The sequence below is a fragment of the Pleurodeles waltl genome, chromosome 7 (genome assembly GCF_031143425.1).
Source record: "Pleurodeles waltl isolate 20211129_DDA chromosome 7, aPleWal1.hap1.20221129, whole genome shotgun sequence".
NCBI lineage: Eukaryota > Metazoa > Chordata > Amphibia > Caudata > Salamandridae > Pleurodeles > Pleurodeles waltl.
In genome coordinates this window covers 1,456,947,753-1,456,974,264 of record NC_090446.1, presented here as the reverse complement: position 1 = coordinate 1,456,974,264, position 26,512 = coordinate 1,456,947,753, and the positions used below count along the sequence as shown (strand labels likewise).

Here is a 26,512-nt window from a genome sequence, read left to right as displayed (position 1 = left end):
TTAAATAGTTGGTTTTTGGGTGGATGTTATCATTGTCTTAAGTCACAGGTTTCATCATCTCTCAATACTGATTATCAAACCTCTTTTTCTTTTTATCTCAAGCAGTCAAGGGACACCTGTACAATCAAGCCTAAAAACAATGTAAAAGCAAACTAGTAAGGAAATCTATTAAAAGATGATGTGAGAAAAAAATGAAAAATGACCAGGTTACATTGCGTGTGTCTTGTTTTATTCAGTACATCATCTCCTTTGCTGAGAACTAGAATGCATCATTTCAGCAAGCAAGTGGTGCAATTGGAAGGATATAGGTTGTGCTACAATGACTATAGTACTAAACTCTTTGGTTGTCTTGTTGCTCTAATTCTATTTGACGCACGAAGATCAAATGAAAAGGTACGAAAATGAAATGCAAAGTCACTCTATGCTAAACATAAAAGAGTGATGGAAAAAAATAAAATGAGGGCCTGGAAAAGTATAACTGGCAAATGCCAAGACAGATTTTCTATGGTTGGTAAGAGCCTTCAGTGGCAGAGTGAGGAACATAATTCTGGACTCAAGTGCAGCCCAGAGTAATTAGAGGTGGCTGAGTTTTAATCCCGCATTAACTCCATCACATTTTTGCTTTTCTAGTTGAGTTGCCTGGTGAATCATACTCTATATAGTTTACAATTCAGAGGGACAGGCCAGTGATGATGTGATCTTTTACTTGTAGATGGAAAGATGCCAGCCCCTGCCGGGGAGCAATTTGTTATTCCCATCCCAGCAATCCATAAGGAGAAGAGGCCTGTGAAGTTTGAATTCCAGGTCACTGCCCAAGAGCCAACCACTGTCACCATCATCTATGAGCCAGCCAAGATAAAGAAAGAAGTGACCGTAGAAAAGGGGCAGACGACCACCATCACAATCATGATTCCATCTGAGAAGATGCCGAAAGACACAGGAGCTGCTCCATTCATCATTACATCACAGAGTCCAATAACACTCACAGTTATCATCCACATAGGCTCCCGTGTTGAGACCATTGAACCTGTTCCTTCGCAACAACAGGGAGTTGAGTATTATGTGCTGACACCTCCTGGGAAATCAGACGATGATGATAAAGAATTCTCAATTGGCAACTTCCAAAAACCAAACAATGTTGTCATTTACCCGACTGCAACTGTGGTTTTCCAAGGACAAACGTACAAACCAGGAAACAAAATCGCTATCTCACTCAAACCTTTTGAGGTGATCCGCGTGAAAAGCAAAGACAATTTGTCAGGCACCAGAATCCTAGCCACAAATCCCATTACAGTATCCAGTGGCTATAGCAGTCCTGAGACAGTCACCCCATCCTACCATATCTCTACTGCGCTGTATCCAGTCACCCAGTGGGGGAAAGAATTCTTCTTCCGTTCATTGGCAGTTCCCGGAAATACTGACATGGTGTTTGTTGTTGCCTCCCGACCTACTAATATACAGTTTCAAGTAGGCGACCACAAGCAAAGCCAAACTCTGAAGGCTGGGGAGGTAACCCAGATTGGAATACCGGAATTGACCACCGTCTTCATCAGAGCTGATCAACCTGTGCAGGCCACATATTATGGCACAGGAGGGAAAATTGAGGACACGTTATATGAATACTTTATGCTCAACATCCCACACACTGGCTTATTTGCCAGCAAGTATAGAGTTCCAAGCAACCCCATTTCTGAAAGGAATCGGGCAGTCCTCATAGTGAAAACATCAGCAGTGTCTCTAATTACCTTTGATGGAAAATCACTTTCTAATATTGAGTGGAAACCAATCCCTGGAACTGAGTACTCAATAGCCATATATGATTTCGGCAACAAGCCTACCATGCACCTAGTGGAAGCACCTGCTATGCCCTTTGGACTCTTGATTATCAGATATCCACAGCAGCCTGCCATTGTACAGCCAGGAACTGGTGGTAAATTCATTTTTTCTATGATGCCTTTTTCAATGTTTAATGATGTATCTAGTTTACCAATTAGTATTCTAAGAACTTAGCCTGGGATGTAATTTTGGAAAAGCAATAGTGCTAATGGTGTCTGCTTTTCATTTAGGTGTTTCTGAGTTAATGTCCATCAGAGCACTGCATACCGACCTTTGTGCCAAAAATCAATTCTGGTTGGAAAATAGCTAAGTGCTACTACTGTTTCCATACATATTGGTTTAAATTCATATGCTAGGACATTCCTTGGGGTTGAGGGACTAAGATCAGTGCTGATTAAATACCCTTTTTCTCAGATGGAGAGGTTAAGTCTGTGATGCGCACAGCAGAACATACTAGAGACCTCTCCGAGAAACATGAGATGTGCATGCATCATTTACACTTGAGAACTATAGTTATATCTGTTATTTATACACAATTATCCAAGTACTGATCTGCTATTTATTAAATAGTGATGGTAACTCTCACCCACATTCACTGGCATGCTTCACCATGAGGTTCATCTTAACCACTATTGTTCTTCTGGTGCACGAATGCCTCCTGTGTTGATTGAAGTGTCTCTAAAAGAAAAATGCAACACTGTTTCCCGAGCTTGGATGATAATTCAGTACACATATGTTGCAATTCTTAATTTCCTCTGTGTATGGTGTAAATATGTGGGACGAAGAGTTGAAAGAGAGTCAGCTTTGGGTTCGATCATGTTCCTTTATTTTTATCTCTCTTTCTCCTGATTTAAAACCTAAAGGCGCTATAGACTAGGTTACGAGTCTCAAAGATGTCATTATCAACATGCGTCAGCCCTAATCCGTGCCCACCCTGTGTCATGAGCATTTATCAAGACAGATCCATTTATTGTTAGTTTCCTAACCTGGACCTATTTTGTCCTAACCTTGGTGTTCATTGGAAAGAAAACAAAAACAAGTGGACACACCTTATATTTTGTGGTGTATGTTTATAGGATAGCATAGCCTACTTGCACTAGTCTGAAAAAGATGATAGTTTTACTGGCCGGTTCAGCTGAGCTGGCACCGTTCGGATTAAGGTTTTGGCCAATAAACTTGCATATTATCCCATAGTATTGCAACATTCACAGACACCTTTAAAGTCATCATAAACAGATGTTCACATAAAGTCACCACAAAATAGCACTAATACACTGCCTATATCCCAGTGGCACTGCACACCATATCAATTTTTTTTTATCTATATAACAGATTGACCTATCTCAACAGTCTAGAAATGTGATTCCTGGGCCATTTTTAGATAGACTTTAAGGGTTAAATAGTTGGTTTTTGGGTGGATATTATCATTGTCTTAAGTCACAGGTTTCATCATCTCTCAATACTGATTATAAAAACTTTTTTTCTTTTTATCTCAAGCAGTCAAGGGACACCTGTCCAATCAAGCCTAAAAACAATGTAAAAGCAAACTAGTAAGGAAATCTATTAAAAGATGATGTGACAAAAAAACGAAAAATGACCAGGTTACGTTGCGTGTGACTTGTTTTATTCAGTACAACATCATCTCCTTTGCTGAAAACTAGAATGCATAATTTCAGCAAGCAAGTGCTGCAATTGGAAGGATATAGGTTGTGCTACAATGATTATAGTTCTAAACTGTTTGGTTGTCATGTTGCTCTAATTCTATTTCACGCACGCAGTTCAAATGAAAAGGTCCAAAAATGAAATGCAAAGTCAGTCTATGCTAAACATAAAATAGTGATGGAAAAAAATAAAATGAGGGCCTGGAAAAGTATAACTTGCAAATGCCAAGACAGATTTTCCATGGTTGGTACAAGTCTTCAGTGGCAGAGTGAGGAACATAATTCTGGACTCAAGTGCAGCACAGAGTAATTAGAGGAGGCTGAGTTTTAATCCCGCATTAACTCCATCACATTTTTGCTTTTCTAGTTGAGTTGCCTGGTGAATTATACTCTATATAGTTTACAATTCAGAGAGATAGGCCAGTGATGATGTGATCTTTTACTTGCAGATGGAAATATGCCAGCCCCTGCCGGGGAGCAATTTGTTATTCCCATCCCAGCAATCCATAAGGAGAAGAGTCCTGTGAAGTTTGAATTCCTGGTCACTGCCCAAGAGCCAACCACTGTCACCATCATCTATGAGCCAGCCAAGATAAAGAAAGAAGTGACCGTAGAAAAGGGGCAGACGACCACCATCACAATCATCATTCCATCTGAGAAGCTGCCGAAAGACACAGGAGCTGCTCCATTCATCATTACATCACAGAGTCCAATAACACTGACAGTTATCATCCACATAGGCTCCCGTGTTGAGAACATTGAACCTGTTCCTTCGCAACAACATGGAGTTGAGTATTATGTGCTGACACCTCCTGGGAAATCAGACGATGATGATAAAGAATTCTTAATTGGCAACTTCCAAAAACCAAACAATGTTGTCATTTACCCGACTGCAACTGTGGTTTTCCAAGGACAAACGTACAAACCAGGAAACAAAATCACTATCTCACTCAAACCTTTTGAGGTGATCCGCGTGAAAAGCAAAGACAATTTGTCAGGCACCAGAATCCTAGCCACAAATCCCATTACAGTATTCAGTGGCTATAGCAGTCCTGAGACAGTCACCCCATCCTACCAAATCTCTACTGCGCTGTATCCAGTCACCCAGTGGGGGAAAGAATTCTTCTTCCGTTCATTGGCAGTTCCCGGAAATACTGACATGGTGTTTGTTGTTGCCTCCCGACCTACTAATATACAGTTTCAAGTAGGCGACCACAAGCAAAGCCAAACTCTGAAGGCTGGGGAGGTAACCCAGATTGGAATACCGGAATTGACCACCGTCTTCATCAGAGCTGATCAACCTGTGCAGGCCACATATTATGGCACAGCAGGGAAAATTGAGGACACATTATATGAATACTTTATGCTCAACATCCCACACACTGGCTTATTTTCCACCAAGTATAGAGTTCCAAGCAACCCCATTTCTGAAAGGAATCGGGCAATCCTCATAGTGAAAACATCAGCAGTGTCTCTAATTACCTTTGATGGAAAATCACTTTCTAATATTGAGTGGAAACCAATCCCTGGAACTGAGTACTCAATAGCCATATATGATTTCGGCAACAAGCCTACCATGCACCTACTGGAAGCACCTGCTATGCCCTTTGGACTCGTGATTATCAGATATCCACAGCAGCCTGCCATTGTACAGCCAGGAACTGGTGGTAAATTCATTTTTTCTATGATGCCTTTTTCAATGTTTAATAATATATCTAGTTTACCATTTAGTATTCTAAGAACTTAGCCTGGGATGTAATTTTGGAAAAGCAATAGTGCTAATGGTGTCTGCTTTTCATTTAGGTGTTTCTGAGTTAATGTCCATCAGAGCACTGCATACCAACCTTTGTGCCAAAAATCAATTCTGGTTGGAAAATAGCTAAGTGCTACTACTGTTTCCATACATATTGGTTTTAATTCATATGCTGGGACAAAATACCCTTTTTCTCAGATGGAGAGGTTAAGTCTGTGATGCGCACAGCAGAACATACTAGAGACTTCTCCGAGAAACATGAGATGTGCATGCATCATTTACACTTGAGAACTATAGTTATATCTGTTATTTATACACAATTATCCAAGTACTGATCTGCTATTTATTAAATAGTGATGGTAACTCTCACCCACATTCACTGGCATGCTTCACCATGAGGTTCATCTTAACCACTATTGTTCTTCTGGTGCACGAATGCCTCCTGTGTTGATTGAAGTGTCTCTAAAAGAAAAATGCAACACTGTTTCCCGAGCTTGGATGATAATTCAGTACACATATGTTGCAATTCTTAATTTCCTCTGTGTATGGTGTAAATATGCGGGACGAAGAGTTGAAAGAGAGTCAGCTTTGGGTTCGATCATGTTCCTTTATTTTTACCTCTCTTTCTCCTGATTTAAAACCTAAAGGCGCTATACAGTAGACTAGGTTACGAGTCTCAAAGATGTCATTATCAACATGCGTCAGCCCTAATCCGTGCCCACCCTGTGTCATGAGCATTTATCAAGACAGATCATTTATTGTTAGTTTCCTCACCTGGACCTATTTTGTCCTAACCTTGGTGTTCATTGGAAAGAAAACAAAAACAAGTGGACACACCTTATATTTTGTGGTGTATGTTTATAGGATAGCATAGCCTACTTGCACTAGTCTGAAAAAGATGATAGTTTTACTGGCCGGTTCAGCTGAGCTGACACTACTCGGATTGAGGTTTTGGCCATTAAACTTGCATATTATCCCATAGTATTGCAACATTCACAGACACCTTTAAAGTCATCATAAACAGATGTTCACATAAAGTCACCACAAAATAGCACTAATACACTGCCTATATCCCAGTGGCACTGCACACCATATCAATTTTTTTTTATCTATTTAACAGATTAACCTATCTCAACAGTCTAGAAATGTGATTCCTGGGCCATTTTTAGATAGACTTTAAGGGTTAAATAGTTGTTTTTTGGGTGGATATTATCATTGTCTTAAGTCACAGGTTTCATCATCTCTCAATACTGATTATCAAACCTTTTTTTCTTTTTATCTCAAGCAGTCAAGGGACACCTGTCCAATCAAGCCTAAAAACAATGTAAAAGAAAACTAGTAAGGAAATCTATTAAAAGATGATGTGACAAAAAAACGAAAAATTACCAGGTTACGTTGCGTGTGACTTGTTTTATTCAGTACAACATCATCTCCTTTGCAGAAAACTAGAATGCATAATTTCAGCAAGCAAGTGCTGCAATTGGAAGGATATAGGTTGTGCTACAATGATTATAGTTCTAAACTGTTTGGTTGTCATGTTGCTCTAATTCTATTTCACGCACGCAGCTCAAATGAAAAGGTCCAAAAATGAAATGCAAAGTCAGTCTATGCTAAACATAAAATAGTGATGGAAAAAAATAAAATGAGGGCCTGGAAAAGTATAACTTGCAAATGCCAAGACAGATTTTCCATGGTTGGTACAAGTCTTCAGTGGCAGAGTGAGGAACATAATTATGGACTCAAGTGCAGCACAGAGTAATTAGAGGTGGCTGAGTTTTAATCCCGCATTAACTCCATCACATTTTTGCTTTTCGAGTTGAGTTGCCTGGTGAATCATACTCTATATAGTTTACAATTCAGAGGGATAGGCCAGTGATGATGTGATCTTTTACTTGCAGATGGAAATATGCCAGCCCCTGCCGGGGAGCAATTTGTTATTCCCATCCCAGCAATCCATAAGGAGAAGAGGCCTGTGAAGTTTGAATTCCAGGTCACTGCCCAAGAGCCAACCACTGTCACCATCATCTATGAGCCAGCCAAGATAAAGAAAGAAGTGACCGTAGAAAAGGGGCAGACGACCACCATCACAATCATGATTCCATCTGAGAAGCTGCCGAAAGACACAGGAGCTGCTCCATTCATCATTACATCACAGAGTCCAATAACACTCACAGTTATCATCCACATAGGCTCCCGTGTTGAGACCATTGAACCTGTTCCTTCGCAACAACATGGAGTTGAGTATTATGTGCTGACACCTCCTGGGAAATCAGACGATGATGATAAAGAATTCTCAATTGGCAACTTCCAAAAACCAAACAATGTTGTCATTTACCCGACTGCAACTGTGGTTTTCCAAGGACAAACGTACAAACCAGGAAACAAAATCACTATCTCATTCAAACCTTTTGAGGTGATCCGCGTGAAAAGCAAAGACAATTTGTCAGGCACCAGAATCCTAGCCACAAATCCCATTACAGTATTCAGTGGCTATAGCAGTCCTGAGACAGTCACCCCATCCTACCAAATCTCTACTGGGCTGTATCCAGTCACCCAGTGGGGGAAAGAATTCTTCTTCCGTTCATTGGCAGTTACCGGAAATACTGACATGGTGTTTGTTGTTGCCTCCCGACCTACTAATATACAGTTTCAAGTAGGCGACCACAAGCAAAGCCAAACTCTGAAGGCTGGGGAGGTAACCCAGATTGGAATACCAGAATTGACCACCGTCTTCATCAGAGCTGATCAACCTGTGCAGGCCACATATTATGGCACAGGAGGGAAAATTGAGGACACGTTATATGAATACTTTATGCTCAACATCCCACACACTGGCTTATTTGCCACCAAGTATAGAGTTCCAAGCAACCCCATTTCTGAAAGGAATCGGGCAGTCCTCATAGTGAAAACATCAGCAGTGTCTCTAATTACCTTTGATGGAAAATCACTTTCTAATATTGAGTGGAAACCAATCCCTGGAACTGAGTACTCAATAGCCATATATGATTTCGGCAACAAGCCTACCATGCACCTAGTGGAAGCACCTGCTATGCCCTTTGGACTCGTGATTATCAGATATCCACAGCAGCCTGCCATTGTAAAGCCAGGAAGACCCACTGGTAGTAAATTAATTTTTTCTATGTTGCCTTTTTCAATGTTTAATGATATATCTAGTTTACCAATTAGTATTCTAAGAACTTAGCCTGAGATGTAATTTTGGAAAAGCAATAGTGCTAATGGTGTCTGCTTTTCATTTAGGTGTTTCTGAGTTAATGTCCATCAGAGCACTGCATACCGACCTTTGTGCCAAAAATCAATTCTGGTTGGAAAATAGCTAAGTGCTTCTACTGTTTCCATACATATTGATTTTAATTCATATGCTAGGACATTCCTTGGGGTAGAGGGACTAAGATCAGTGCTGATTAAATACCCTTTTTCTCAGATGGAGAGGTTAAGTCTGTGATGCGCACAGCAGAACATACTTGAGACTTCTCCGAGAAACATGAGATGTGCATGCATCATTTACACTTGAGAACTATAGTTATATCTGTTATTTATACACAATTATCCAAGTACTGATCTGCTATTTATTAAATAGTGATGGTAACTCTCACCCACATTCACTGGCATGCTTCACCATGAGGTACATCTTAACCACTATTGTTCTTCTGGTGCACGAATGCCTCCTGTGTTGATTGAAGTGTCTCTAAAAGAAAAATGCAACACTGTTTCCCGAGCTTGGATGATAATTCAGTACACATATGTTGCAATTCTTAATTTCCTCTGTGTATGGTGTAAATATGTGGACCGAAGAGTTGAAAGAGAGTCAGCTTTGGGTTCGATCATGTTCCTTTATTTTTACCTCTCTTTCTCCTGATTTAAAACCTAAAGGCGCTATACAGTAGACTAGGTTACGAGTCTCAAAGATGTCATTATCAACATGCGTCAGCCCTAATCCGTGCCCACCCTGTGTCATGAGCATTTATCAAGACAGATCCATTTATTGTTAGTTTCCTAACCTGGACCTATTTTGTCCTAACCTTGGTGTTCATTGGAAAGAAAACAAAAACAAGTGGACACACCTTATATTTTGTGGTGTATGTTTATAGGATAGCATAGCCTACTTGCACTAGTCTGAAAAAGATGATAGTTTTACTGGCCGGTTCAGCTGAGCTGACACTACTCGGATTGAGGTTTTGGCCATTAAACTTGCATATTATCCCATAGTATTGCAACATTCACAGACACCTTTAAAGTCATCATAAACAGATGTTCACATAAAGTCACCACAAAATAGCACTAATACACTGCCTATATCCCACTGGCACTGCACACCATATACATTTTTTTTTATCTATTTAACAGATTAACCTATCTCAACAGTCTAGAAATGTGATTCCTGGGCCATTTTTAGATAGACTTTAAGGGTTAAATAGTTGTTTTTTGGGTGGATATTATCATTGTCTTAAGTCACAGGTTTCATCATCTCTCAATACTGATTATCAAACCTTTTTTTCTTTTTATCTCAAGCAGTCAAGGGACACCTGTCCAATCAAGCCTAAAAACAATGTAAAAGAAAACTAGTAAGGAAATCTATTAAAAGATGATGTGACAAAAAAACGAAAAATGACCAGGTTACGTTGCGTGTGACTTCTTTTATTCAGTACAACATCATCTCCTTTGCTGAAAACTAGAATGCATAATTTCAGCAAGCAAGTGCTGCAATTGGAAGGATATAGGTTGTGCTACAATGATTATAGTTCTAAACTGTTTGGTTGTCATGTTGCTCTAATTCTATTTCACGCACGCAGCTCAAATGAAAAGGTCCAAAAATGAAATGCAAAGTCAGTCTATGCTAAACATAAAATAGTGATGGAAAAAAATAAAATGAGGGCCTGGAAAAGTATAACTTGCAAATGCCAAGACAGATTTTCCATGGTTGGTACAAGTCTTCAGTGGCAGAGTGAGGAACATAATTATGGACTCAAGTGCAGCACAGAGTAATTAGAGGTGGCTGAGTTTTAATCCCGCATTAACTCCATCACATTTTTGCTTTTCGAGTTGAGTTGCCTGGTGAATCATACTCTATATAGTTTACAATTCAGAGGGATAGGCCAGTGATGATGTGATCTTTTACTTGCAGATGGAAATATGCCAGCCCCTGCCGGGGAGCAATTTGTTATTCCCATCCCAGCAATCCATAAGGAGAAGAGGCCTGTGAAGTTTGAATTCCAGGTCACTGCCCAAGAGCCAACCACTGTCACCATCATCTATGAGCCAGCCAAGATAAAGAAAGAAGTGACCGTAGAAAAGGGGCAGACGACCACCATCACAATCATCATTCCATCTGAGAAGCTGCCGAAAGACACAGGAGCTGCTCCATTCATCATTACATCACAGAGTCCAATAACACTCACAGTTATCATCCACATAGGCTCCCGTGTTGAGACCATTGAACCTGTTCCTTCGCAACAACATGGAGTTGAGTATTATGTGCTGACACCTCCTGGGAAATCAGACGATGATGATAAAGAATTCTCAATTGGCAACTTCCAAAAACCAAACAATGTTGTCATTTACCCGACTGCAACTGTGGTTTTCCAAGGACAAACGTACAAACCAGGAAACAAAATCACTATCTCACTCAAACCTTTTGAGGTGATCCGCGTGAAAAGCAAAGACAATTTGTCAGGCACCAGAATCCTAGCCACAAATCCCATTACAGTATTCAGTGGCTATAGCAGTCCTGAGACAGTCACCCCATCCTACCAAATCTCTACTGGGCTGTATCCAGTCACCCAGTGGGGGAAAGAATTCTTCTTCCGTTCATTGGCAGTTACCGGAAATACTGACATGGTGTTTGTTGTTGCCTCCCGACCTACTAATATACAGTTTCAAGTAGGCGACCACAAGCAAAGCCAAACTCTGAAGGCTGGGGAGGTAACCCAGATTGGAATACCAGAATTGACCACCGTCTTCATCAGAGCTGATCAACCTGTGCAGGCCACATATTATGGCACAGGAGGGAAAATTGAGGACACGTTATATGAATACTTTATGCTCAACATCCCACACACTGGCTTATTTGCCACCAAGTATAGAGTTCCAAGCAACCCCATTTCTGAAAGGAATCGGGCAGTCCTCATAGTGAAAACATCAGCAGTGTCTCTAATTACCTTTGATGGAAAATCACTTTCTAATATTGAGTGGAAACCAATCCCTGGAACTGAGTACTCAATAGCCATATATGATTTCGGCAACAAGCCTACCATGCACCTAGTGGAAGCACCTGCTATGCCCTTTGGACTCGTGATTATCAGATATCCACAGCAGCCTGCCATTGTAAAGCCAGGAAGACCCACTGGTAGTAAATTAATTTTTTCTATGATGCCTTTTTCAATGTTTAATGATATATCTAGTTTACCAATTAGTATTCTAAGAACTTAGCCTGGGATGTAATTTTGGAAAAGCAATAGTGCTAATGGTGTCTGCTTTTCATTTAGGTGTTTCTGAGTTAATGTCCATCAGAGCACTGCATACCGACCTTTGTGCCAAAAATCAATTCTGGTTGGAAAATAGCTAAGTGCTGCTACTGTTTCCATACATATTGATTTTAATTCATATGCTAGGACATTCCTTGGGGTAGAGGGACTAAGATCAGTGCTGATTAAATACCCTTTTTCTCAGATGGAGAGGTTAAGTCTGTGATGCGCACAGCAGAACATACTAGAGACTTCTCCGAGAAACATGAGATGTGCATGCATCATTTACACTTGAGAACTATAGTTATATCTGTTATTTATACACAATTATCCAAGTACTGATCTGCTATTTATTAAATAGTGATGGTAACTCTCACCCACATTCACTGGCATGCTTCACCATGAGGTTCATCTTAACCACTATTGTTCTTCTGGTGCACGAATGCCTCCTGTGTTGATTGAAGTGTCTCTAAAAGAAAAATGCAACACTGTTTCCCGAGCTTGGATGATAATTCAGTACACATATGTTGCAATTCTTAATTTCCTCTGTGTATGGTGTAAATATGTGGGACGAAGAGTTGAAAGAGAGTCAGCTTTGGGTTCGATCATGTTCCTTTATTTTTATCTCTCTTTCTTCTGATTTAAAACCTAAAGGCGCTATAGACTAGGTTACGAGTCTCAAAGATGTCATTATCAACATGCGTCAGCCCTAATCCGTGCCCACCCTGTGTCATGAGCATTTATCAAGACAGATCCATTTATTGTTAGTTTCCTAACCTGGACCTATTTTGTCCTAACCTTGGTGTTCATTGGAAAGAAAACAAAAACAAGTGGACACACCTTATATTTTGTGGTGTATGTTTATAGGATAGCATAGCCTACTTGCACTAGTCTGAAAAAGATGATAGTTTTACTGGCCGGTTCAGCTGAGCTGACACTACTCGGATTGAGGTTTTGGCCATTAAACTTGCATATTATCCCATAGTATTGCAACATTCACAGACACCTTTAAAGTCATCATAAACAGATGTTCACATAAAGTCACCACAAAATAGCACTAATACACTGCCTATATCCGAGAGGCACTGGACACCATATCAAAGAAATTGTATCTATATAACAGATTAACCTATCTCAACAGTCTAGAAATGTGATTCCTGGGCCATTTTTAGATAGACTTTAAGGGTTAAATAGTTGGTTTTTGGGTGGATATTATCGTTGTCTTAAGTCACAGGTTTCATCATCTCTCAATACTGATTATCAAACCTTTTTTTCTTTTTATCTCAAGCAGTCAAGGGACACCTGTCCAATCAAGCCTAAAAACAATGTAAACGCAAACTAGTAAGGAAATCTATTAAAAGATGATGTGACAAAAAAACGAAAAATGACCAGGTTACGTTGCGTGTGACTTGTTTTATTCAGTACAACATCATCTCCTTTGCTGAAAACTAGAATGCATCATTTCAGCAAGCAAGTGCTGCAATTGGAAGGATATAGGTTGTGCTACAATGATTATAGTTCTAAACTGTTTGGTTGTCATGTTGCTCTAATTCTATTTCACGCACGCAGCTCAAATGAAAAGGTCCAAAAATTAAATGCAAAGTCAGTCTATGCTAAACATAAAATAGTGATGGAAAAAAATAAAATGAGGGCCTGGAAAAGTATAACTTGCAAATGCCAAGACAGATTTTCCATGGTTGGTACAAGTCTTTAGTGGCAGAGTGAGGAACATAATTCTGGACTCAAGTGCAGCACAGAGTAATTAGAGGTGGCTGAGTTTTAATCCCGCATTAACTCCATCACATTTTTGCTTTTCTAGTTGAGTTGCCTGGTGAATCATACTCTATATAGTTTACAATTCAGAGGGATAGGCCAGTGATGATGTGATATTTTACTTGCAGATGGAAATGTGCCAGCCCCTGCCGGGGAGCAATTTGTTATTCCCATCCCAGCAATCCATAAGGAGAAGAGGCCTGTGAAGTTTGAATTCCAGGTCACTGCCCAAGAGCCAACCACTGTCACCATCATCTATGAGCCAGCTAAGATAAAGAAAGAAGTGACCGTAGAAAAGGGGCAGACGACCACCATCACAATCATGATTCCATCTGAGAAGCTGCCGAAAGACACAGGAGCTGCTCCATTCATCATTACATCACAGAGTCCAATAACACTCACAGTTATCATCCACATAGGCTCCCGTGTTGAGACCATTGAACCTGTTCCTTCGCAACAACATGGAGTTGAGTATTATGTGCTGACACCTCCTGGGAAATCAGACGATGATGATAAAGAATTCTCAATTGGCAACTTCCAAAAACCAAACAATGTTGTCATTTACCCGACTGCAACTGTGGTTTTCCAAGGACAAACGTACAAACCAGGAAACAAAATCACTATCTCACTCAAACCTTTTGAGGTGATCCGCGTGAAAAGCAAAGACAATTTGTCAGGCACCAGAATCCTAGCCACAAATCCCATTACAGTATTCAGTGGCTATAGCAGTCCTGAGACAGTCACCCCATCCTACCAAATCTCTACTGGGCTGTATCCAGTCACCCAGTGGGGGAAAGAATTCTTCTTCCGTTCATTGGCAGTTCCCGGAAATACTGACATGGTGTTTGTTGTTGCCTCCCGACCTACTAATATACAGTTTCAAGTAGGCGACCACAAGCAAAGCCAAACTCTGAAGGCTGGGGAGGTAACCCAGATTGGAATACCAGAATTGACCACCGTCTTCATCAGAGCTGATCAACCTGTGCAGGCCACATATTATGGCACAGGAGGGAAAATTGAGGACACGTTATATGAATACTTTATGCTCAACATCCCACACACTGGCTTATTTGCCACCAAGTATAGAGTTCCAAGCAACCCCATTTCTGAAAGGAATCGGGCAGTCCTCATAGTGAAAACATCAGCAGTGTCTCTAATTACCTTTGATGGAAAATCACTTTCTAATATTGAGTGGAAACCAATCCCGGGAACTGAGTACTCAATAGCCATATATGATTTCGGCAACAAGCCTACCATGCACCTAGTGGATGCACCTGCTATGCCCTTTGGACTCGTGATTATCAGATATCCACAGCAGCCTGCCATTGTAAAGCCAGGAAGACCCACTGGTAGTAAATTATTTTTTTCTATGATGCCTTTTTCAATGTTTAATGATATATCTAGTTTACCAATTAGTATTCTAAGAACTTAGCCTGGGATGTAATTTTGGAAAAGCAATAGTGCTAATGGTGTCTGCTTTTCATTTAGGTGTTTCTGAGTTAATGTCCATCAGAGCACTGCATACCGACCTTTGTGCCACAAATCAATTCTGGTTGGAAAATAGCTAAGTGCTACTACTGTTTCCATACATATTGATTTTAATTCATATGCTAGGACATTCCTTGGGGTAGAGGGACTAAGATCAGTGCTGATCAAATACCCTTTTTCTCAGATGGAGAGGTTAAGTCTGTGATGCGCACAGCAGAACATACTAGAGACTTCTCCGAGAAACATGAGATGTGCATGCATCATTTACACTTGAGAACTATAGTTATATCTGTTATTTATACACAATTATCCAAGTACTGATCTGCTATTTATTAAATAGTGATGGTAACTCTCACCCACATTCACTGGCATGCTTCACCATGAGGTTCATCTTAACCACTATTGTTCTTCTGGTGCACGAATGCCTCCTGTGTTGATTGAAGTGTCTCTAAAAGAAAAATGCAACACTGTTTCCCGAGCTTGGATGATAATTCAGTACACATATGTTGCAATTCTTAATTTCCTCTGTGTATGGTGTAAATATGTGGGACGAAGAGTTGAAAGAGAGTCAGCTTTGGGTTCGATCATGTTCCTTTATTTTTATCTCTCTTTCTCCTGATTTAAAACCTAAAGGCGCTATAGACTAGGTTACGAGTCTCAAAGATGTCATTATCGACATGCGTCAGCCCTAATCCGTGCCCACCCTGTGTCATGAGCATTTATCAAGACAGATCCATTTATTGTTAGTTTCCTAACCTGGACCTATTTTGTCCTAACCTTGGTGTTCATTGGAAAGAAAACAAAAACAAGTGGACACACCTTATATTTTGTGGTGTATGTTTATAGGATAGCATAGCCTACTTGCACTAGTCTGAAAAAGATGATAGTTTTACTGGCCGGTTCAGCTGAGCTGACACTACTCGGATTGAGGTTTTGGCCATTAAACTTGCATATTATCCCATAGTATTGCAACATTCACAGACACTTTTAAAGTCATCATAAACAGATGTTCACATAAAGTCACCACAAAATAGCACTAATACACTGCCTATATCCCGGAGGCACTGCACACCATATCAAAAAAATTGTATCTATATAACAGATTAACCTATCTCAACAGTCTAGAAATGTGATTCCTGGGCCATTTTTAGATAGACTTTAAGGGTTAAATAGTTCTTTTTTGGGTGGATATTATCGTTGTCTTAAGTCACAGGTTTCATCATCTCTCAATACTGATTATCAAACCTTTTTTTCTTTTTATCTCAAGCAGTCAAGGGACACCTGTCCAATCAAGCCTAAAAACAATGTAAAAGCAAACTAGTAAGGAAATCTATTAAAAGATGATGTGACAAAAAAACGAAAAATGACCAGGTTACGTTGCGTGTGACTTGTTTTATTCAGTACAACATCATCTCCTTTGCTGAAAACTAGAATGCATAATTTCAGCAAGCAAGTGCTGCAATTGGAAGGATATAGGTTGTGCTACAATGATTATAGTTCTAAACTGTTTGGTTGTCATGTTGCTCTAATTCTATTTCACGCACGCAGCTCAAATGAAAAGGTCCAAAAATTAAATGCAAAGTCAGTCTATGCTAAACATAAAATAGTGATGGAAAAAAATAAAATGAGGGCCTGGAAAAGTATAACTTGCAAATGCCAAGACAGATTTTCCTTGGTTGGTACAAGTCTTCAGTGGCAGAGTGAGGAACATAATTCTGGACTCAAGTGCAGCACAGAGTAATTAGAGGTGGCTGAGTTTTAATCCCGCATTACCTCCATCACATTTTTGCTTTTCTAGTTGAGTTGCTTGGTGAATCATACTCTATATAGTTTACAATTCAGAGGGATAGGCCAGTGATGATGTGATCTTTTACTTGCAGATGGAAATATGCCAGCCCCTGCCGGGGAGCAATTTGTTATTCCCATCCCAGCAATCCATAAGGAGAAGAGGCCTGTGAAGTTTGAATTCCAGGTTACTGCCCAAGAGCCAACCCCTGTCACCATCATCTATGAGCCAGCCAAGATAAAGAAAGAAGTGACCGTCGAAAAGGGGCAGACGACCACCATCACTATCATCATTCCATCTGAGAAGCTGCCGAAAGACACAGGAGCTGCTCCATTCATCATTACATCACAGAGTCCAATAACACTCACAGTTATCATCCACATAGGCTCCCGTGTTGAGACAATTGAACCTGTTCCTTCGCAACAACATGGAGTTGAGTATTATGTGCTGACACCTCCTGGGAAATCAGACGATGATGATAAAGAATTCTCAATTGGCAACTTCCAAAAACCAAACAATGTTGTCATTTACCCGACTGCAACTGTGGTTTTCCAAGGACAAACGTACAAACCAGGAAACAAAATCACTATCTCACTCAAACCTTTTGAGGTGATCCGCGTGAAAAGCAAAGACAATTTGTCAGGCACCAGAATCCTAGCCACAAATCCCATTACAGTATTCAGTGGCTATAGCAGTCCTGAGACAGTCACCCCATCCTACCAAATCTCTACTGGGCTGTATCCAGTCACCCAGTGGGGGAAAGAATTCTTCTTCCGTTCATTGGCAGTTCCCGGAAATACTGACATGGTGTTTGTTGTTGCCTCCCGACCTACTAATATACAGTTTCAAGTAGGCGACCACAAGCAAAGCCAAACTCTGAAGGCTGGGGAGGTAACCCAGATTGGAATACCAAAATTGACCACCGTCTTCATCAGAGCTGATCAACCTGTGCAGGCCACATATTATGGCACAGGAGGGAAAATTGAGGACACGTTATATGAATACTTTATGCTCAACATCCCACACACTGGCTTATTTGCCACCAAGTATAGAGTTCCAAGCAACCCCATTTCTGAAAGGAATCGGGCAGTCCTCATAGTGAAAACATCAGCAGTGTCTCTAATTACCTTTGATGGAAAATCACTTTCTAATATTGAGTGGAAACCAATCCCTGGAACTGAGTACTCAATAGCCATATATGATTTCGGCAACAAGCCTACCATGCACCTAGTGGAAGCACCTGCTATGCCCTTTGGACTCGTGATTATCAGATATCCACAGCAGCCTGCCATTGTAAAGCCAGGAAGACCCACTGGTAGTAAATTAATTTTTTCTATGATGCCTTTTTCAATGTTTAATGATATATCTAGTTGACCAATTAGTATTCTAAGAACTTAGCCTGGGATGTAATTTTGGAAAAGCAATAGTGCTAATGGTGTCTGCTTTTCATTTAGGTGTTTCTGAGTTAATGTCCATCAGAGCACTGCATACCGACCTTTGTGCCAAAAATCAATTCTGGTTGGAAAATAGCTAAGTGCTACTACTGTTTTCATACATATTGATTTTAATTCATATGCTAGGACATTCCTTGGGGTAGAGGGACTAAGATCAGTGCTGATTAAATACCCTTTTTCTCAGATGGAGAGGTTAAGTCTGTAATGCGCACAGCAGAACATACTAGAGACTTCTCCGAGAAACATGAGATGTGCATGCATCATTTACACTTGAGAACTATAGTTATATCTGTTATTTATACACAATTATCCAAGTACTGATCTGCTATTTATTAAATAGTGATGGTAACTCTCACCCACATTCACTGGCATGCTTCACCATGAGGTTCATCTTAACCACTATTGTTCTTCTGGTGCACGAATGCCTCCTGTGTTGATTGAAGTGTCTCTAAAAGAAAAATGCAACACTGTTTCCCGAGCTTGGATGATAATTCAGTACACATATGTTGCAATTCTTAATTTCCTCTGTGTATGGTGTAAATATGTGGGACGAAGAGTTGAAAGAGAGTCAGCTTTGGGTTCGATCATGTTCCTTTATTTTTATCTCTCTTTCTCCTGATTTAAAACCTAAAGGCGCTATAGACTAGGTTACGAGTCTCAAAGATGTCATTATCGACATGCGTCAGCCCTAATCCGTGCCCACCCTGTGTCATGAGCATTTATCAAGACAGATCCATTTATTGTTAGTTTCCTAACCTGGACCTATTTTGTCCTAACCTTGGTGTTCATTGGAAAGAAAACAAAAACAAGTGGACACACCTTATATTTTGTGGTGTATGTTTATAGGATAGCATAGCCTACTTGCACTAGTCTGAAAAAGATGATAGTTTTACTGGCCGGTTCAGCTGAGCTGACACTACTCGGATTGAGGTTTTGGCCATTAAACTTGCATATTATCCCATAGTATTGCAACATTCACAGACACCTTTAAAGTCATCATAAACAGATGTTCACATAAAGTCACCACAAAATAGCACTAATACACTGCCTATATCCGAGAGGCACTGGACACCATATCAAAAAAATTGTATCTATATAACAGATTAACCTATCTCAACAGTCTAGAAATGTGATTCCTGGGCCATTTTTAGATAGACTTTAAGGGTTAAATAGTTGGTTTTTGGGTGGATATTATCGTTGTCTTAAGTCACAGGTTTCATCATCTCTCAATACTGATTATCAAACCTTTTTTTCTTTTTATCTCAAGCAGTCAAGGGACACCTGTCCAATCAAGCCTAAAAACAATGTAAACGCAAACTAGTAAGGAAATCTATTAAAAGATGATGTGACAAAAAAACGAAAAATGACCAGGTTACGTTGCGTGTGACTTGTTTTATTCAGTACAACATCATCTCCTTTGCTGAAAACTAGAATGCATCATTTCAGCAAGCAAGTGCTGCAATTGGAAGGATATAGGTTGTGCTACAATGATTATAGTTCTAAACTGTTTGGTTGTCATGTTGCTCTAATTCTATTTCACGCACGCAGCTCAAATGAAAAGGTCCAAAAATTAAATGCAAAGTCAGTCTATGCTAAACATAAAATAGTGATGGAAAAAAATAAAATGAGGGCCTGGAAAAGTATAACTTGCAAATGCCAAGACAGATTTTCCTTGGTTGGTACAAGTCTTCAGTGGCAGAGTGAGGAACATAATTCTGGACTCAAGTGCAGCACAGAGTAATTAGAGGTGGCTGAGTTTTAATCCCGCATTACCTCCATCACATTTTTGCTTTTCTAGTTGAGTTGCTTGGTGAATCATACTCTATATAGTTTACAATTCAGAGGGATAGGCCAGTGATGATGTGATCTTTTACTTGCAGATGGAAATATGCCAGCCCCTGCCGGGGAGCAATTTGTTATTCCCATCCCAGCAATCCATAAGGAGAAGAGGCCTGTGAAGTTTGAATTCCAGGTTACTGCCCAAGAGCCAACCACTGTCACCATCATCTATGAGCCAGCCAAGATAAAGAAAGAAGTGACCGTCGAAAAGGGGCAGACGACCACCATCACTATCATCATTCCATCTGAGAAGCTGCCGAAAGACACAGGAGCTGCTCCATTCATCATTACATCACAGAGTCCAATAACACTCACAGTTATCATCCACATAGGCTCCCGTGTTGAGACAATTGAACCTGTTCCTTCGCAACAACATGGAGTTGAGTATTATGTGCTGACACCTCCTGGGAAATCAGACGATGATGATAAAGAATTCTCAATTGGCAACTTCCAAAAACCAAACAATGTTGTCATTTACCCGACTGCAACTGTGGTTTTCCAAGGACAAACGTACAAACCAGGAAACAAAATCACTATCTCACTCAAACCTTTTGAGGTGATCCGCGTGAAAAGCAAAGACAATTTGTCAGGCACCAGAATCCTAGCCACAAATCCCATTACAGTATTCAGTGGCTATAGCAGTCCTGAGACAGTCACCCCATCCTACCAAATCTCTACTGGGCTGTATCCAGTCACCCAGTGGGGGAAAGAATTCTTCTTCCGTTCATTGGCAGTTCCCGGAAATACTGACATGGTGTTTGTTGTTGCCTCCCGACCTACTAATATACAGTTTCAAGTAGGCGACCACAAGCAAAGCCAAACTCTGAAGGCTGGGGAGGTAACCCAGATTGGAATACCAAAATTGACCACCGTCTTCATCAGAGCTGATCAACCTGTGCAGGCCACATATTATGGCACAGGAGGGAAAATTGAGGACACGTTATATGAATACTTTATGCTCAACATCCCACACACTGGCTTATTTGCCACCAAGTATAGAGTTCCAAGCAACCCCATTTCTGAAAGGAATCGGGCAGTCCTCATAGTGAAAACATCAGCAGTGTCTCTAATTACCTTTGATGGAAAATCACTTTCTAATATTGAGTGGAAACCAATCCCTGGAACTGAGTACTCAATAGCCATATATGATTTCGGCAACAAGCCTACCATGCACCTAGTGGAAGCACCTGCTATGCCCTTTGGACTCGTGATTATCAGATATCCACAGCAGCCTGCCATTGTAAAGCCAGGAAGACCCACTGGTAGTAAATTAATTTTTTCTATGATGCCTTTTTCAATGTTTAATGATATATCTAGTTGACCAATTAGTATTCTAAGAACTTAGCCTGGGATGTAATTTTGGAAAAGCAATAGTGCTAATGGTGTCTGCTTTTCATTTAGGTGTTTCTGAGTTAATGTCCATCAGAGCACTGCATACCGACCTTTGTGCCAAAAATCAATTCTGGTTGGAAAATAGCTAAGTGCTACTACTGTTTTCATACATATTGATTTTAATTCATATGCTAGGACATTCCTTGGGGTAGAGGGACTAAGATCAGTGCTGATTAAATACCCTTTTTCTCAGATGGAGAGGTTAAGTCTGTAATGCGCACAGCAGAACATACTAGAGACTTCTCCGAGAAACATGAGATGTGCATGCATCATTTACACTTGAGAACTATAGTTATATCTGTTATTTATACACAATTATCCAAGTACTGATCTGCTATTTATTAAATAGTGATGGTAACTCTCACCCACATTCACTGGCATGCTTCACCATGAGGTTCATCTTAACCACTATTGTTCTTCTGGTGCACGAATGCCTCCTGTGTTGATTGAAGTGTCTCTAAAAGAAAAATGCAACACTGTTTCCCGAGCTTGGATGATAATTCAGTACACATATGTTGCAATTCTTAATTTCCTCTGTGTATGGTGTAAATATGTGGGACGAAGAGTTGAAAGAGAGTCAGCTTTGGGTTCGATCATGTTCCTTTATTTTTATCTCTCTTTCTCCTGATTTAAAACCTAAAGGCGCTATAGACTAGGTTACGAGTCTCAAAGATGTCATTATCGACATGCGTCAGCCCTAATCCGTGCCCACCCTGTGTCATGAGCATTTATCAAGACAGATCCATTTATTGTTAGTTTCCTAACCTGGACCTATTTTGTCCTAACCTTGGTGTTCATTGGAAAGAAAACAAAAACAAGTGGACACACCTTATATTTTGTGGTGTATGTTTATAGGATAGCATAGCCTACTTGCACTAGTCTGAAAAAGATGATAGTTTTACTGGCCGGTTCAGCTGAGCTGACACTACTCGGATTGAGGTTTTGGCCATTAAACTTGCATATTATCCCATAGTATTGCAACATTCACAGACACCTTTAAAGTCATCATAAACAGATGTTCACATAAAGTCACCACAAAATAGCACTAATACACTGCCTATATCCGAGAGGCACTGGACACCATATCAAAAAAATTGTATCTATATAACAGATTAACCTATCTCAACAGTCTAGAAATGTGATTCCTGGGCCATTTTTAGATAGACTTTAAGGGTTAAATAGTTGGTTTTTGGGTGGATATTATCGTTGTCTTAAGTCACAGGTTTCATCATCTCTCAATACTGATTATCAAACCTTTTTTTCTTTTTTTCTCAAGCAGTCAAGGGACACCTGTCCAATCAAGCCTAAAAACAATGTAAACGCAAACTAGTAAGGAAATCTATTAAAAGATGATGTGACAAAAAAACGAAAAATGACCAGGTTACGTTGCGTGTGACTTGTTTTATTCAGTACAACATCATCTCCTTTGCTGAAAACTAGAATGCATCATTTCAGCAAGCAAGTGCTGCAATTGGAAGGATATAGGTTGTGCTACAATGATTATAGATCTAAACTGTTTGGTTGTCATGTTGCTCTAATTCTATTTCACGCACGCAGCTCAAATGAAAAGGTCCAAAAATTAAATGCAAAGTCAGTCTATGCTAAACATAAAATAGTGATGGAAAAAAATAAAATGAGGGCCTGGAAAAGTATAACTTGCAAATGCCAAGACAGATTTTCCATGGTTGGTACAAGTCTTTAGTGGCAGAGTGAGGAACATAATTCTGGACTCAAGTGCAGCACAGAGTAATTAGAGGTGGCTGAGTTTTAATCCCGCATTAACTCCATCACATTTTTGCTTTTCTAGTTGAGTTGCCTGGTGAATCATACTCTATATAGTTTACAATTCAGAGGGATAGGCCAGTGATGATGTGATATTTTACTTGCAGATGGAAATGTGCCAGCCCCTGCCGGGGAGCAATTTGTTATTCCCATCCCAGCAATCCATAAGGAGAAGAGGCCTGTGAAGTTTGAATTCCAGGTCACTGCCCAAGAGCCAACCACTGTCACCATCATCTATGAGCCAGCTAAGATAAAGAAAGAAGTGACCGTAGAAAAGGGGCAGACGACCACCATCACAATCATGATTCCATCTGAGAAGCTGCCGAAAGACACAGGAGCTGCTCCATTCATCATTACATCACAGAGTCCAATAACACTGACAGTTATCATCCACATAGGCTCCCGTGTTGAGACCATTGAACCTGTTCCTTCGCAACAACATGGAGTTGAGTATTATGTGCTGACACCTCCTGGGAAATCAGACGATGATGATAAAGAATTCTCAATTGGCAACTTCCAAAAACCAAACAATGTTGTCATTTACCCGACTGCAACTGTGGTTTTCCAAGGACAAACGTACAAACCAGGAAACAAAATCACTATCTCACTCAAACCTTTTGAGGTGATCCGCGTGAAAAGCAAAGACAATTTGTCAGGCACCAGAATCCTAGCCACAAATCCCATTACAGTATTCAGTGGCTATAGCAGTCCTGAGACAGTCACCCCATCCTACCAAATCTCTACTGGGCTGTATCCAGTCACCCAGTGGGGGAAAGAATTCTTCTTCCGTTCATTGGCAGTTCCCGGAAATACTGACATGGTGTTTGTTGTTGCCTCCCGACCTACTAATATACAGTTTCAAGTAGGCGACCACAAGCAAAGCCAAACTCTGAAGGCTGGGGAGGTAACCCAGATTGGAATACCAGAATTGACCACCGTCTTCATCAGAGCTGATCAACCTGTGCAGGCCACATATTATGGCACAGGAGGGAAAATTGAGGACACGTTATATGAATACTTTATGCTCAACATCCCACACACTGGCTTATTTGCCACCAAGTATAGAGTTCCAAGCAACCCCATTTCTGAAAGGAATCGGGCAGTCCTCATAGTGAAAACATCAGCAGTGTCTCTAATTACCTTTGATGGAAAATCACTTTCTAATATTGAGTGGAAACCAATCCCGGGAACTGAGTACTCAATAGCCATATATGATTTCGGCAACAAGCCTACCATGCACCTAGTGGATGCACCTGCTATGCCCTTTGGACTCGTGATTATCAGATATCCACAGCAGCCTGCCATTGTAAAGCCAGGAAGACCCACTGGTAGTAAATTAATTTTTTCTATGATGCCTTTTTCAATGTTTAATGATATATCTAGTTTACCAATTAGTATTCTAAGAACTTAGCCTGGGATGTAATTTTGGAAAAGCAATAGTGCTAATGGTGTCTGCTTTTCATTTAGGTGTTTCTGAGTTAATGTCCATCAGAGCACTGCATACCGACCTTTGTGCCACAAATCAATTCTGGTTGGAAAATAGCTAAGTGCTACTACTGTTTCCATACATATTGATTTTAATTCATATGCTAGGACATTCCTTGGGGTAGAGGGACTAAGATCAGTGCTGATCAAATACCCTTTTTCTCAGATGGAGAGGTTAAGTCTGTGATGCGCACAGCAGAACATACTAGAGACTTCTCCGAGAAACATGAGATGTGCATGCATCATTTACACTTGAGAACTATAGTTATATCTGTTATTTATACACAATTATCCAAGTACTGATCTGCTATTTATTAAATAGTGATGGTAACTCTCACCCACATTCACTGGCATGCTTCACCATGAGGTTCATCTTAACCACTATTGTTCTTCTGGTGCACGAATGCCTCCTGTGTTGATTGAAGTGTCTCTAAAAGAAAAATGCAACACTGTTTCCCGAGCTTGGATGATAATTCAGTACACATATGTTGCAATTCTTAATTTCCTCTGTGTATGGTGTAAATATGTGGGACGAAGAGTTGAAAGAGAGTCAGCTTTGGGTTCGATCATGTTCCTTTATTTTTATCTCTCTTTCTCCTGATTTAAAACCTAAAGGCGCTATAGACTAGGTTACGAGTCTCAAAGATGTCATTATCGACATGCGTCAGCCCTAATCCGTGCCCACCCTGTGTCATGAGCATTTATCAAGACAGATCCATTTATTGTTAGTTTCCTAACCTGGACCTATTTTGTCCTAACCTTGGTGTTCATTGGAAAGAAAACAAAAACAAGTGGACACACCTTATATTTTGTGGTGTATGTTTATAGGATAGCATAGCCTACTTGCACTAGTCTGAAAAAGATGATAGTTTTACTGGCCGGTTCAGCTGAGCTGACACTACTCGGATTGAGGTTTTGGCCATTAAACTTGCATATTATCCCATAGTATTGCAACATTCACAGACACTTTTAAAGTCATCATAAACAGATGTTCACATAAAGTCACCACAAAATAGCACTAATACACTGCCTATATCCCGGAGGCACTGCACACCATATCAAAAAAATTGTATCTATATAACAGATTAACCTATCTCAACAGTCTAGAAATGTGATTCCTGGGCCATTTTTAGATAGACTTTAAGGTTTAAATAGTTCTTTTTTGGGTGGATATTATCGTTGTCTTAAGTCACAGGTTTCATCATCTCTCAATACTGATTATCAAACCTTTTTTTCTTTTTATCTCAAGCAGTCAAGGGACACCTGTCCAATCAAGCCTAAAAACAATGTAAAAGCAAACTAGTAAGGAAATCTATTAAAAGATGATGTGACAAAAAAACGAAAAATGACCAGGTTACGTTGCGTGTGACTTGTTTTATTCAGTACAACATCATCTCCTTTGCTGAAAACTAGAATGCATAATTTCAGCAAGCAAGTGCTGCAATTGGAAGGATATAGGTTGTGCTACAATGATTATAGTTCTAAACTGTTTGGTTGTCATGTTGCTCTAATTCTATTTCACGCACGCAGCTCAAATGAAAAGGTCCAAAAATTAAATGCAAAGTCAGTCTATGCTAAACATAAAATAGTGATGGAAAAAAATAAAATGAGGGCCTGGAAAAGTATAACTTGCAAATGCCAAGACAGATTTTCCTTGGTTGGTACAAGTCTTCAGTGGCAGAGTGAGGAACATAATTCTGGACTCAAGTGCAGCACAGAGTAATTAGAGGTGGCTGAGTTTTAATCCCGCATTACCTCCATCACATTTTTGCTTTTCTAGT

General features: G+C 40.1%; 1 protein-coding gene across 3 annotated transcripts in view; it reads left to right on the top strand.

Annotated features, from left to right (window-relative positions):
* LOC138246477 (uncharacterized) overlaps positions 1-26,512 on the top strand; it is a 194,570-nt gene that overhangs the window by 147,762 nt on the left and 20,296 nt on the right. For all 3 annotated transcript variants that reach the window (XM_069201115.1, XM_069201116.1, XM_069201114.1), the window contains exons 20-27: positions 713-1,930; positions 3,947-5,164; positions 7,149-8,369; positions 10,394-11,614; positions 13,634-14,854; positions 16,874-18,094; positions 20,114-21,334; positions 23,354-24,574. In XM_069201115.1, coding sequence (XP_069057216.1) covers positions 713-1,930; positions 3,947-5,164; positions 7,149-8,369; positions 10,394-11,614; positions 13,634-14,854; positions 16,874-18,094; positions 20,114-21,334; positions 23,354-24,574 — 9,762 coding nt within the window. The remainder of the gene's footprint in view (positions 1-712; positions 1,931-3,946; positions 5,165-7,148; positions 8,370-10,393; positions 11,615-13,633; positions 14,855-16,873; positions 18,095-20,113; positions 21,335-23,353; positions 24,575-26,512) is intronic.